The sequence below is a fragment of the Chrysemys picta genome, chromosome 14 (assembly GCF_011386835.1).
Source record: "Chrysemys picta bellii isolate R12L10 chromosome 14, ASM1138683v2, whole genome shotgun sequence".
In the NCBI taxonomy this organism is placed as follows: domain Eukaryota; kingdom Metazoa; phylum Chordata; order Testudines; family Emydidae; genus Chrysemys; species Chrysemys picta.
Genome location: NC_088804.1, coordinates 45,156,510 through 45,166,892, shown reverse-complemented (window position 1 = coordinate 45,166,892; position 10,383 = coordinate 45,156,510). Strand labels below are relative to the sequence as shown.

The 10,383-nt window shown below is 51.8% G+C and overlaps 1 protein-coding gene across 1 annotated transcript; it reads left to right on the top strand.

Moving 5' to 3' along the window:
• Position 1: 1 nt before the first annotated feature.
• Positions 2-9,403, top strand: MARVELD3 (MARVEL domain containing 3). The gene is made up of 3 exons (XM_065567434.1): positions 2-158; positions 1,046-1,173; positions 4,559-9,403. Exons 1-3 carry the CDS (start codon positions 82-84, stop codon positions 5,167-5,169), a joined length of 816 nt encoding a protein of 271 aa, XP_065423506.1. The 5' UTR covers positions 2-81; the 3' UTR covers positions 5,170-9,403.
• Positions 9,404-10,383: the final 980 nt, after the last annotated feature.

Genomic DNA, 10,383 nt, shown 5'->3' with positions numbered 1-10,383 from the left:
CGCCCCCACGGCCCGGCCCCGCCCCGCCCCGCCAGGTGAGCCCCCCCTCCCCCGGGCCTCTCGCTTCAGTCCCGGCCCGAGATGGCGGAGCGCGAGCGGAGGCGGCCCCAGCAGCCGGGCAGGGCGCGCGCGGCGAGCGGCCCCCCCCGGGGCCCCCGGTGAGAGCAGGGCGGGGCCTGGCGCGACCCAGAGCTGCCCCCCATCCAGCCCCCCCGACCCCCATCTCCCCCTAACCCCCCTCACCCTCTGTCCTCACCCCCTCCTGCCCCGCCCGCCTGCCCCCCCCAGCGCCCCCTCCTGCCCCACCCGCCTGCCCCCCCAGCGCCCCCTCCTGCCCCAAGCCACCATAGGGTGACCAAATGTCCCGATTTTATAGGGACAGTCCTGAAATTTGGGGCTTTTTCTTATATAGGCTCCTATTACCCCCCCCCCCCCCGTCCCGATTTTTCACCTCTGCTATCTGGTCACTCTAAGCCACCATCCTCTGCCAGTGCCCTCTGCCTGCCCCCACCCCCTCCCAGTCCCCCTGCCTCCCCCACCCCCTGTCCCCACCCCCACTGCCCCCTCACTGGCCCACCTGCCCCAAGCCCCCCCACCTGCACCACCCCAGTGCCCGCCACCCCCATTGCCCCACCATAACCCCCTCTCCACTGGCCACCGCCCCCACCTGCCCCTCCCCCTGCTTCTTCCCAGCACCTCCTGCCTGCCCTTCCACCTGCCGCCCAGCGCCCGCCTCCATCCCATTTCTCCCACTTCCCCAGTCTCCCTCTAGCTCTGCCCTCGGCCACCTCCCAGTCCTGCCCCATAGTGCCCCTAGCCTCCCAGTCCTGCCAGCACCCCTGCCCCCATCTCCCCACCCTGCCCCAGCCCAGCCCCTGCTTGCCCCCATCCCAGCACCCTCTGACCCCCAGCCTTGGCTCTTATCTCTGCCCCCCATCCCTCTGCTCCTCAGACCTGCCCCTTATTCATGGCTTCTGAACCCCTCTCCCCCACCTGCTTTGACCCCTGCCAGGTCAACCTCTGAGTCTCTGTGTTTGGTTGGCAGTGAGGAGCCCCCACCTGTGTTGCCATCCCCCATACGTGGACCCAGCTGCGAGAGGCCGGAGTGCTACCAGGCAGAGCCGTCGGGCCTGCTGGAGTGTTACCAGTGCCGCTACCTGTGCACAGCCAGAGGTAAGACTCACCTGCCTGTGACCCAGCGGATGCTCTGTCTGCACTAATTCCTATAGTGCACAGGGCCCTGTCTGGGGGCTGAGGGTGCCAGGTGTCCTGTCTAAAGTGGGGGGAGAGGGGTCTGCTGCCCCTGCTGCCTCTTGGCTGTTAGTCCTGGTGAGGCTGGACACAGGCACCTGCCAGTTCCCTCTGTGCCCCTGGCCAGTAACTGGACATGTGTCTTGAGCTGCTGGGCTCGCCTTGTTCTAGGGTGACCAGATGTCCCGATTTTATAGGGACAGTCCTAATTTGGGGGTCTTTTTCTTATATAGGCGCCTATTCCCCCCCGATTTTTCACACTTGCTGTCTAGTTGCCCTACCCTGTTCCCCCAGCTCCTCCTGGGAGAATGAGGTCTGCTCCTGTGGGGGGCAGGGAGAGCCCTGATTGGCTGCTGTAGCTTAGGAAGTGGGGCAGTGGAGAAAACAGCCAATCAGAGGAGGGTCCCCACAGGTGGTGCTAACAACCTGCATGCCTCAGCAACCCTACTCCTTTTCAGAAATTTGATTTCCGGGGCTAGGACCTAACCTGACATATTTACCCTGTGTGTGTGTGTACAAACCCACTGTAACCTGGCACACTAACCCTGTGTGTGTCTATACAAACCCACTGTAACTCGACACACTTACCGTGTGTGTGTATATACACAAACCCACTGTAATCTGGCACACTAACCCTGTGTGTGTGTATATACACAAACCCACTGTAACCTGGCACACTAACCCTGTGTGTGTGTATATACACAAACCCACTGTAACCTGGCACACTAACCCTGTGTGTGTGTATATACACAAACCCACTGTAACCTGGCACACTAACCCTGTGTGTGTGTGTGTAACCTGACATACTTAACCTGTGTGTGTATACTTAATGCAGTGCATTTTAACTCGCGTGTGTCTGTGGGTGCACTTTATCCTGATGGCAATGGTCCCTTCTGTTTTTGGAATCTCCGAATCTATGCATATGCAGACCTATTGCAACTCAGTGGACTTCAACCTCTGTGTGTGTGTGTGTGTGTGTGTACACAGACCCACTTCATCCCGTGTGTGTGTACACACACAGACCCACTTCAACCCAGTGCTCTTTAACCTGTGTGTGTACACGCAACCATTTGAACCCAGCGCATTTTAGGCCCAGGAGATGGCCATGCCCGCAGCCAGGTCGATAGCTGGGATGTATCTTGCTTGCTGGGGATCCTCCGCATTCCAATAGTCCCAAATCCTCTGAGACAAAGACGACACCTGATTCCAGGAGAGCTGTTCACTTGCTGATCCCAGGGCTAGGGTGCGTGCGTGCTGCAGAAGGGCAAGGAAGAGGTGAACTCTCACTCTAGCTCATGCCTTAAGCTGAGTGTGGGTTATTGAGGTGAGGGCTCTGGCTAGCTGCATATGGCTCTCTACTCCTGTGACTTGGTGGTGGGCATCAACCTACAGGGAGCAGCAAAGCAGCAGGAATGGGATTTGCTGTTGATGCTGAGAGGAGAACAGAGGAGGCTAGATAAAGGGTGTCAGGTAGTTATTACAAGCTCATAAAAGGGGTTGTATCAGTGGATGATGGAACTTTGTCCCGTATCAGTGCAATAAAACTCCTCCAGAAACCTGTCTGGGAGCAGGGAATGGGGGAGGGTTTTGGTGCCTTTGCATGGGTGAATTAGTTGCTCAGAAAGAGTCAAGTTGCTGTCAAGACTCCTACTTTAAAAAGCTGCCCCCCTTTCTCCTTCGTATTGTTTTACAGCAAATCCAGCCTTGCACAGCAACTTGCCTCCTGTATTCTCCGCCGCTGTCATGTAATGCGCAGGGGTAAAGTCAGGGCCTGCACACAGTACCAGGGGCGGCTCCAGGCACCAGCGCACCAAGTGCATGCCTGGGGCGACAAGCCACGGAGGGCGGCCTGCTGGTCGCTGTGAGGGCGGCAGTCAGGTTACCTTCGGCGGCATGCCTGCGGAAGGTCTGCTGGTCCTGTGGTTTCGGCGGCAATTTGGCGTCGGGTACGCCGAAGGCGCCGGACCGGGGACCTCCCACAGGTGCTCCGCCGAAGGCTGCCTGACTGCCGTGCTTGGTGCGGCAAAATACATAGAGCTGCCCGTGCACAGTACTGGGCCATCACCTGGGCTCTCTGCTGCCTTCTCTGACTGGACAGTTTGGAGGGTGTTTGACCAAGTTCCTTTATCCTTTATTCCAGGCGTGAGGGTGAAATTTCTGTGCACCCTTCACTCCTAAGACTCTTCCCTCCACTGGAGCAAGTGCATAGATTGTCAGTTTTTGGGTATAGGGGCTGAGATGTTTGGCACAGTTAATTTGCCGTACACCCCCATGGACACTGAAGGGAGCTAATTGGATCCAGCAGCATGTGCAGCTACTGCTGGCTCTGAATGTTCAGGGACGAGAAGGCTAGGAGCATAGCGTGTTCCCAGCCAGGCAACTGGCTCTTCCCTAGGTTTGGAATACAGGGTCTTCCCAGCTGGCCCTGCCTCAGGTGGATTCTTCATTTGCACTCCAAAGTGGCTGAGTGCTTGGCAAAGTTGTGAGGCTTGCCCTGTCCACGGCATACAGTGGTGATGAGGGATGCCCCTTGGTAAGGCTGCGTGCCTCATGGGGTTTGAAGCAAGGTAAAACAAATTAGATTTTCAGAGCCCGCTAACAGCTGCCTTTATTTCCTGTTCTGGGGCTGCTGGCTTGTTTGCATTAGTGAGTTGTTGATCCTGTCTGTCAAGGTAGCTGTGTCACACCCCTCAGCATGACAGAGTGCCCACAGGTCCCATGGATTTATCTAAAGTTGTGGGTGCTCAGCACCTAAGAAAAAAGGCCCTTAAAATATAAAGATCAAAGCAAAATTGTCTCTCCTCCCTCCTAAAGCAGATTGGCTGGAACTTGGCTTCTCCTTCTGGTCCGCCTGCTGCATTCAGAGGGCAGGTGAGGAGCTCTCGTATTAATCAAGCTTCTTGATTTATTTGGATTTGTAACAATTGCAAGCCCCTCTCCAGAGCTCCAAGTACTTCAACAATTGAAATATACTTGACAGTAGGACTGTGAGGAGTAGTTCCCCACTATGCTGTATGGCTGCCCTGTCATCAGACATCTAAGGAAGAAGTTGGGCTTTGCAGTCCTGGGAAAATGCACAAGTTAGTGCCGTGAGGAAAAGGTGTCCTTGCATGTTGTCCTGTGGTCATCTTTCCCACAGTGACAGGGAACTTCAACTACTTAATTCATGATCAGCAACAGGCACACCCTCCCTCATGCCCCTGTGCTGCTGTGAGAGAAGCCAGCCCTCTTATAGTTATAGGGGGTGCGGGACCTTCTCAATAAGAGACCCATTGCTAACTGGCCTTTGAATTGTTCATCTTTGCAGCTTGCTGCCAGCTCGTGGAAGTTCTGCTGACCATGCTGATCCTGATCTGCAGCTCTGTGTCCTACAGCTCGACAGGCGGTTACACCGGCATTCCCAGCTTGGGGGGCATTTACTACTACCAGTATGGAGGGGCTTATAGTGGCTTTGATGGGGCAGAGGGGGAAAAAGCCCAGCAACTTGACACACAGTTCTACCAATTAAAGCTGCCGACAGCAAGGGCAGCAATGGCTGTGGGAGGGGCCCTGATGGCCTTCTCTTGCCTTCTGGTTTTGGTTGGTGTGCTACGGCTGCCATGGCATTTCCCAGCCTGGCTGCTGCTCGAATGCACCCTGGACATATTGATTGCACTTGGCTTCCTGCCTGCTCTCTACTTCTACTTCCACCATCTGTTGGATGCCTACGATTCTCCAGTGTGCAAAGAGAGAGAGCATCTCTACCAAAGCAAAGGCTACCAAGGCTTCAGCTGCAGTGTGCATGGGGCAGAGATCGCAGCTGGGCTCTTTAGCTGCATTGCCATTGTGGCATTCTTGGTCAGTGCTGGCCTTGCTATCAGGGGATACAAAACAGTTCGTCAGCTGAGAGAGAAGCCAGTGCAGATGTATGAGTTTTAGGGTGGCTTGTGCATACCCAAGCTGTTCTACCAGCTCATCTCTCTCTGTGGCTGCCAGCCTGGACACCAAGAAGGGGCAGCATCGTTTCCCCTGGCTCAGGACATTGCATCTGCACTGCTACAATCAGAACACAGGACCATGGCCACAACAAGCACCCTTACCCTGAGAGAACAGCTCCAGCTAGAGCCAAGCCAAGCTGCTTTTAACCAGCCCTTGCATTTAAATCTTGTGCATGTGAGCGGAACAGATGCATTCTTAGTTCCATAATTTACATCTGCTCCATGGCTCTGCCTCTGTTAGCAGTGACTAGCTTACTGCTTGTGCTGAGCTCAGTATCTTGGGAGTAGAGGGGCGCCTCCATCCCCTGATCTGCTGAAGCAAGATGTCCCAGCTCTCTCATTGGCCACAGTCCCGTTCCTCCCGTACAAGGTAGAACTACCAGCACTTGGCAAGATCCCTTGTTCATTAGCTAAGACTGAGCTTTTCACTTCACCTTAAATAAGCACAATGGGACTTCATCTCTCCTCCCATCACTGCATGTTTGAACAACTTTGATTCCCAGCTGCTTGCTACAGCAGTGCAGGGAGCAGGAGAGCCCAGGCTCGGCCACTAAACCCTGCCACTAGCTCTCCTCTGATCCTGTGTTTCCTCACATGGCGGGGATCAGGGAGGTCACCTTTAAACAATGGTTCTTATTTTTTTTTAAATGTAATTGATTGTATAAGAAAATGATTCTACAAACCCGATCATTAGTGGAAGGGTGAGTGAGGACAAACACCAACCATTGTTCCCATAAAGCAGGGGTTCTTAAACTGGGGGTCAGGACCCCTCAGAGGGTTCTGAGGTTATTACATGGTGGGTCACGAGCTGTCAGCCTCCACCCCAAACCCCGCTTTGCATCCAGCATTTATAGTGGTGTTTAATATATAAAAGTGTTTTTAATTTATAAGGGGGGGGGGTTGCACTCAAAGGTTTGCTGTGTGAAAGGGGTCACCAGTACAAAAGTTTGACAGCCACTGCCATAAAGCAAAGTGATGTCACTCAGGCATTAGCGTGTGACCCCAATGATTAGTTGAGTGCTGCATGCCTGCGTGGAGCCTAGCCAGACAGCCCCCGCACAGGGCAGGGCTTTACACTATAGGAACATGTTCAATAGCACCTAGGATTGAGCCTGTGACCAACCCATGGGGAAATGGCATGAAGGCCTGGGAATGTAATGGATCACAGTGGAAACAAGAGAAGACTGTCCCATTAAATACAGTTTCTATGACAATCCCACTGTGGTGGGACACTGTCCTCACCACTTAGCTGAATGGCCAAAGTGTAGGTGCGCCAGGGCTCCCTACAGATCTGAACTGTAAGAGGGACAATGGCTAGGGTTGCCAACCCTCCAGGAGTATCCTGGAGTCTCCAGGAATTAAAGATTGTCACGTGAGAAAATCTCCAGGACTACATCCACCCAAAATTGGCATCCCTAACAATGGCTGCTTCAGCCCCAGGGGGATGTTGAAGCAATGTGTTGGCTGTGTTGCTTTTGATCCCTGGTATGGTGAGTGTGGTGCTCAGCTGAGGGGCTGGCAGCCCGTAGTTAGATGGAGTAGGCCCTCTTGTGGGAACGGCTGGAGCCTGGCGGTATTTGATGGCAAACGGCACGTCCCCCCACCCTTTTTCTCCTTCTGCTACATGTGGAGAGTTGGCCAGCTAGCTTGGCAGGTGGCCTCGTCCTTTGGCTCAGAGGGGCAGGAAGACCCATTTCTGGTGTAAGCTAGTGCTGTTGCTTTTTTCCTCCTCTTGTCTCTGCTTTTCCTCTGCACTGTTTTGCCAGTGTGGAAGGCAGACTGTGCTGTTTCTCTCCCTGTAATAAAGGCCCAACACAACTCAAGGGAACAAGAAATAGCTGGGTCCTTGTCTGAGCAGAGCTCCGGGTGGACAGGCATTTACCTAAATTCTGTAGACCATGTGTTCTCATGCTGGAGGGCATAACACCGCCTGCCCTTTGTTTATGGCTAGACAGGAGTATCTTGAAGGGTTTTTTTTGTTTATAACATGGGCTTACAGCCTCCAACTGGTTGAGAGCCTTGCTGGAGCTGGGCCAAGCACTAGAAAAGACCCAGCACTGGCCCCCCAGGTGCTAGCTGAGCTAAGCTAGGACTTTCTAGCCCTTCTACCTCTGCTACAAGCTGAGTTAGCTAGCTAGGCTTGGGCACTCCAGAGTGTTCGGAGGACAGGTCAGGCCTGGCTGAAGTGAAGGGGAGGCATGTCACAGCATTGTCTATTTCACCCAGGTGTGGTGCAGCAAATCCAGATGTTACTGAATGCTCTGGCTCTCGTGTGTGGTCACTTCTTATTTTGTTCTTTCTGGATTCAGTGCTGGCTTTACAGCTGGTGGCTTCAATGATTATTACTACTGACCCTTCAAGGGCCACGCACTGGTGCAAATCCAGATCACCATCACCATCTTCTTGTTGGAGATCTGAATACTCGCTTCCTTGTTGGAAAGTCCAAGCCTCTGGAAGCTGTCTCGCTAGGAAATGGCTGCTTCTGGAAGCCATGTGCTGGCTCCTGGCATGTTTGGCCTATTGCACAGCGCTAGGCGTCTAGCTACACACAACCCTACAAAGTAATGGCAAAGATCTTTGCAAAGGGAGAGAGGCTATATGGATGAAATGGACTGTGAGCTGGCAGGCACTGCTGGGGATGCCGCCACTGTTGGGAGACTCCCAGCCATTTTATGGAATTAGCGTGGTTCTCATCCTACAATGTGATAGAAAAATGAACTTTTATCAGGATCTTCCAGAGCTCAGTGGTGCAGCTAGTGAAACAGTTTAGTGTTCTTGGCTCTCGAGTACTAGATGGCCTCCTCATGTGAGGCAGAGCTAGGGTAACAAGCGGTCTTAGCCACCAGCAGTGGCACCTGCAGGCCAACTCTTTCTCTAGGTATACTATTTCTAAGCAGAATGTTGTGGATAAGAATGTGCTTTTCACTGACTTTTATTCTTTCATTCACAGGCTGCCAAAGTTAGTCGCTTTTTGAGATAATGCAGGGAAGAACTAGATGATAAAATATTAGAGACTGATCAGAGTCCCATAAAGTAATTGGCCTGATGTATAACCTGGATTCTCATCAGCTCTGTCTGAAGCAGCACTAAGCCAAGCTTGCTCAATCCTTTGATGGGAGATTTCCTTAGAAAGCCAGGGTGGGTGCTGCAGGCAGTGAATCACTACTGATTCCAGCTAATGGTGTCAAGGGACTGTGGTGCTCAGAGCTCTAAACAGCATCTGTCCAGAATAAGGGTCCCATGGTGCTTTTCCAGAAGTGTTAACAGCACTTTCCTGTTTTGCTCCCCAATGGGTAGATACATTCCCCCTTGGTAAAGTCTCCCTGTAGTTTCAGCTGGCAAAAGATATTACTATTTTCAAATTCTCTAGCTCCAGACACATGGGACACCTGCATAAGCCCCTCAATAGTATACAACAGGGACCATCACTTGAAGAAAAATAAGTTTATATGATGCAAGATTACTCCTATAAAATTCTGTGCCAGATCACCAGCTGTCATTCTGCTGCCCCCTTGTACACCGGTCACTTTTTCTTATAGCACAGGGTAGTTCTGCTAGGAACATATTGTGCAGAAGACTCCATTAGGAGAGTTGACCTACAAATAGATGCCTTCCAATCAGTGCAGAGCTTGTATTAATCCTTTGAGCCAGGTATTTATATTACTATGATAGAGAAGCAATGCCAGAGACAAGTTTGTTTCCATTTTAAGACCAATCTGTGATATAAACCTCTCTTCTGGGCCTGAGTAAATTTGGGCTGGAAATAAGGTTTCTAATGATCAGAGATGGAAGGTTCTGGAAAAGCCTTGCAATAGGAGCAGTGAGGGAATAAAGGATTTTAAAACAGAACTTGATAAATTTACAAATAGGATTATGCAAGGGGGGTGCCTGCACTCGGTCCCCTCCACGCCTATGCTCTGTTTGTCTCTCACTCTCTGAGGGACAGGCAGGGGCGCCTTTCTGTATAAAACGTGTCTGATCTGGGCCTCAAGAGCAAGGTTAATCAGTGGAGACTGAGCAAGATCTGAGACTTTGGAAAACAGTGTTCAGCTATGAAAATTCTTCTGTCAGATCTCACAATAAAGCTTCCACACTTTACAGTAAAGCTATTAAATGCTGAGCTCTTCCTTGTATTCTTTATAAACAATTAAAGGTGAACTTTACTCTTTTAAAAAGTTTGTTTCTTTGACTTTTTTAAGGAATAAAATGGGGCAGTGGCTCTATGAACGAGCTTCAAAATGAAATGTCATTTCACAGCAGCCCCTATGTATAGCATCCCTTCATTAGCACTGACCACATGGAAAACACGCAGAACCAACATGACTGGCCAGCACTGCCTAACATCTCTCCCCCCTCCCCCCCCCCCCCCCCCCGTGAATACAAGTGAAGCCTCTAGTGTTTCTCTTACTTAATTGGCACCGGTCTCTACTCTAAAGCATCACATGAGATCACGAAGCAGCAGGGTGGAGTCAGAGATATGGCAGTTGAAGAAAAAGATTAATAAAAGCCAATTATCAGCTGAAGTATATCTGGTTTTGCTTGGTAGTGCCCTCTTTTTGGTACCTGTCACTCATCCTCTAGGTAACTGGGAGGGGAAATGGTACTTATTTAGCAAATCCTTCTCTCAACTCATAAGGCAAGAGGTGAATTATCTGCCCTCCATTAGCCCAAAAATACAGGGGGAGGAGAACTCTATTCCTGCAGCCTGCATAACCCTTAGCAGCCAAATAAGTAGTGTTACCAAGTGTATTCACTGCAAAGCTCTGTCTAGGCACAGTGGCTTGTGTCAGTCCTAGCCACAGGCTAATGTTTCTCCACGTACTATCTGCTGCAGATACCTCTGGAGAGCTGCACAACAAAGTACTTCTGAGGCAAAACTACTGGCCAGAACTCCTCTTCACATGAAGAAATTCCACCTTGAAGATACTTTACAAGTACTTTATAAGGAGGAGGTCCTGGGGGGGGGGGGGGGGGGGGGGGAAGTAGCCTGCTCAGCCAGATGACTGAGGCCATGTCTACTCTACCACTTATGTCGCTCAAGGGTGTGGGAAAAAAAACAAACAACAGGCCCCTGAGCGACGTAAGTCTTGCTGGCATAAGTGCTTGTGTACATACACAGGGTTATCTCGGCATAGGGTGGCTACACAAAAGATCT

Excerpts from the sequence above, each read along its gene's own strand:
- MARVELD3 (XM_065567434.1), top strand. The coding sequence starts at position 82 with ATGGCGGAGCGCGAGCGGAGGCGGCCCCAGCAGCCGGGCAGGGCGCGC. Across the intron at positions 159-1,045 it reads GGCCCCCCCCGGGGCCCCCG|TGAGGAGCCCCCACCTGTGT; the intron begins GTGAGAGCAGGG and ends TTTGGTTGGCAG. Across the intron at positions 1,174-4,558 it reads CTACCTGTGCACAGCCAGAG|CTTGCTGCCAGCTCGTGGAA; the intron begins GTAAGACTCACC and ends TCATCTTTGCAG.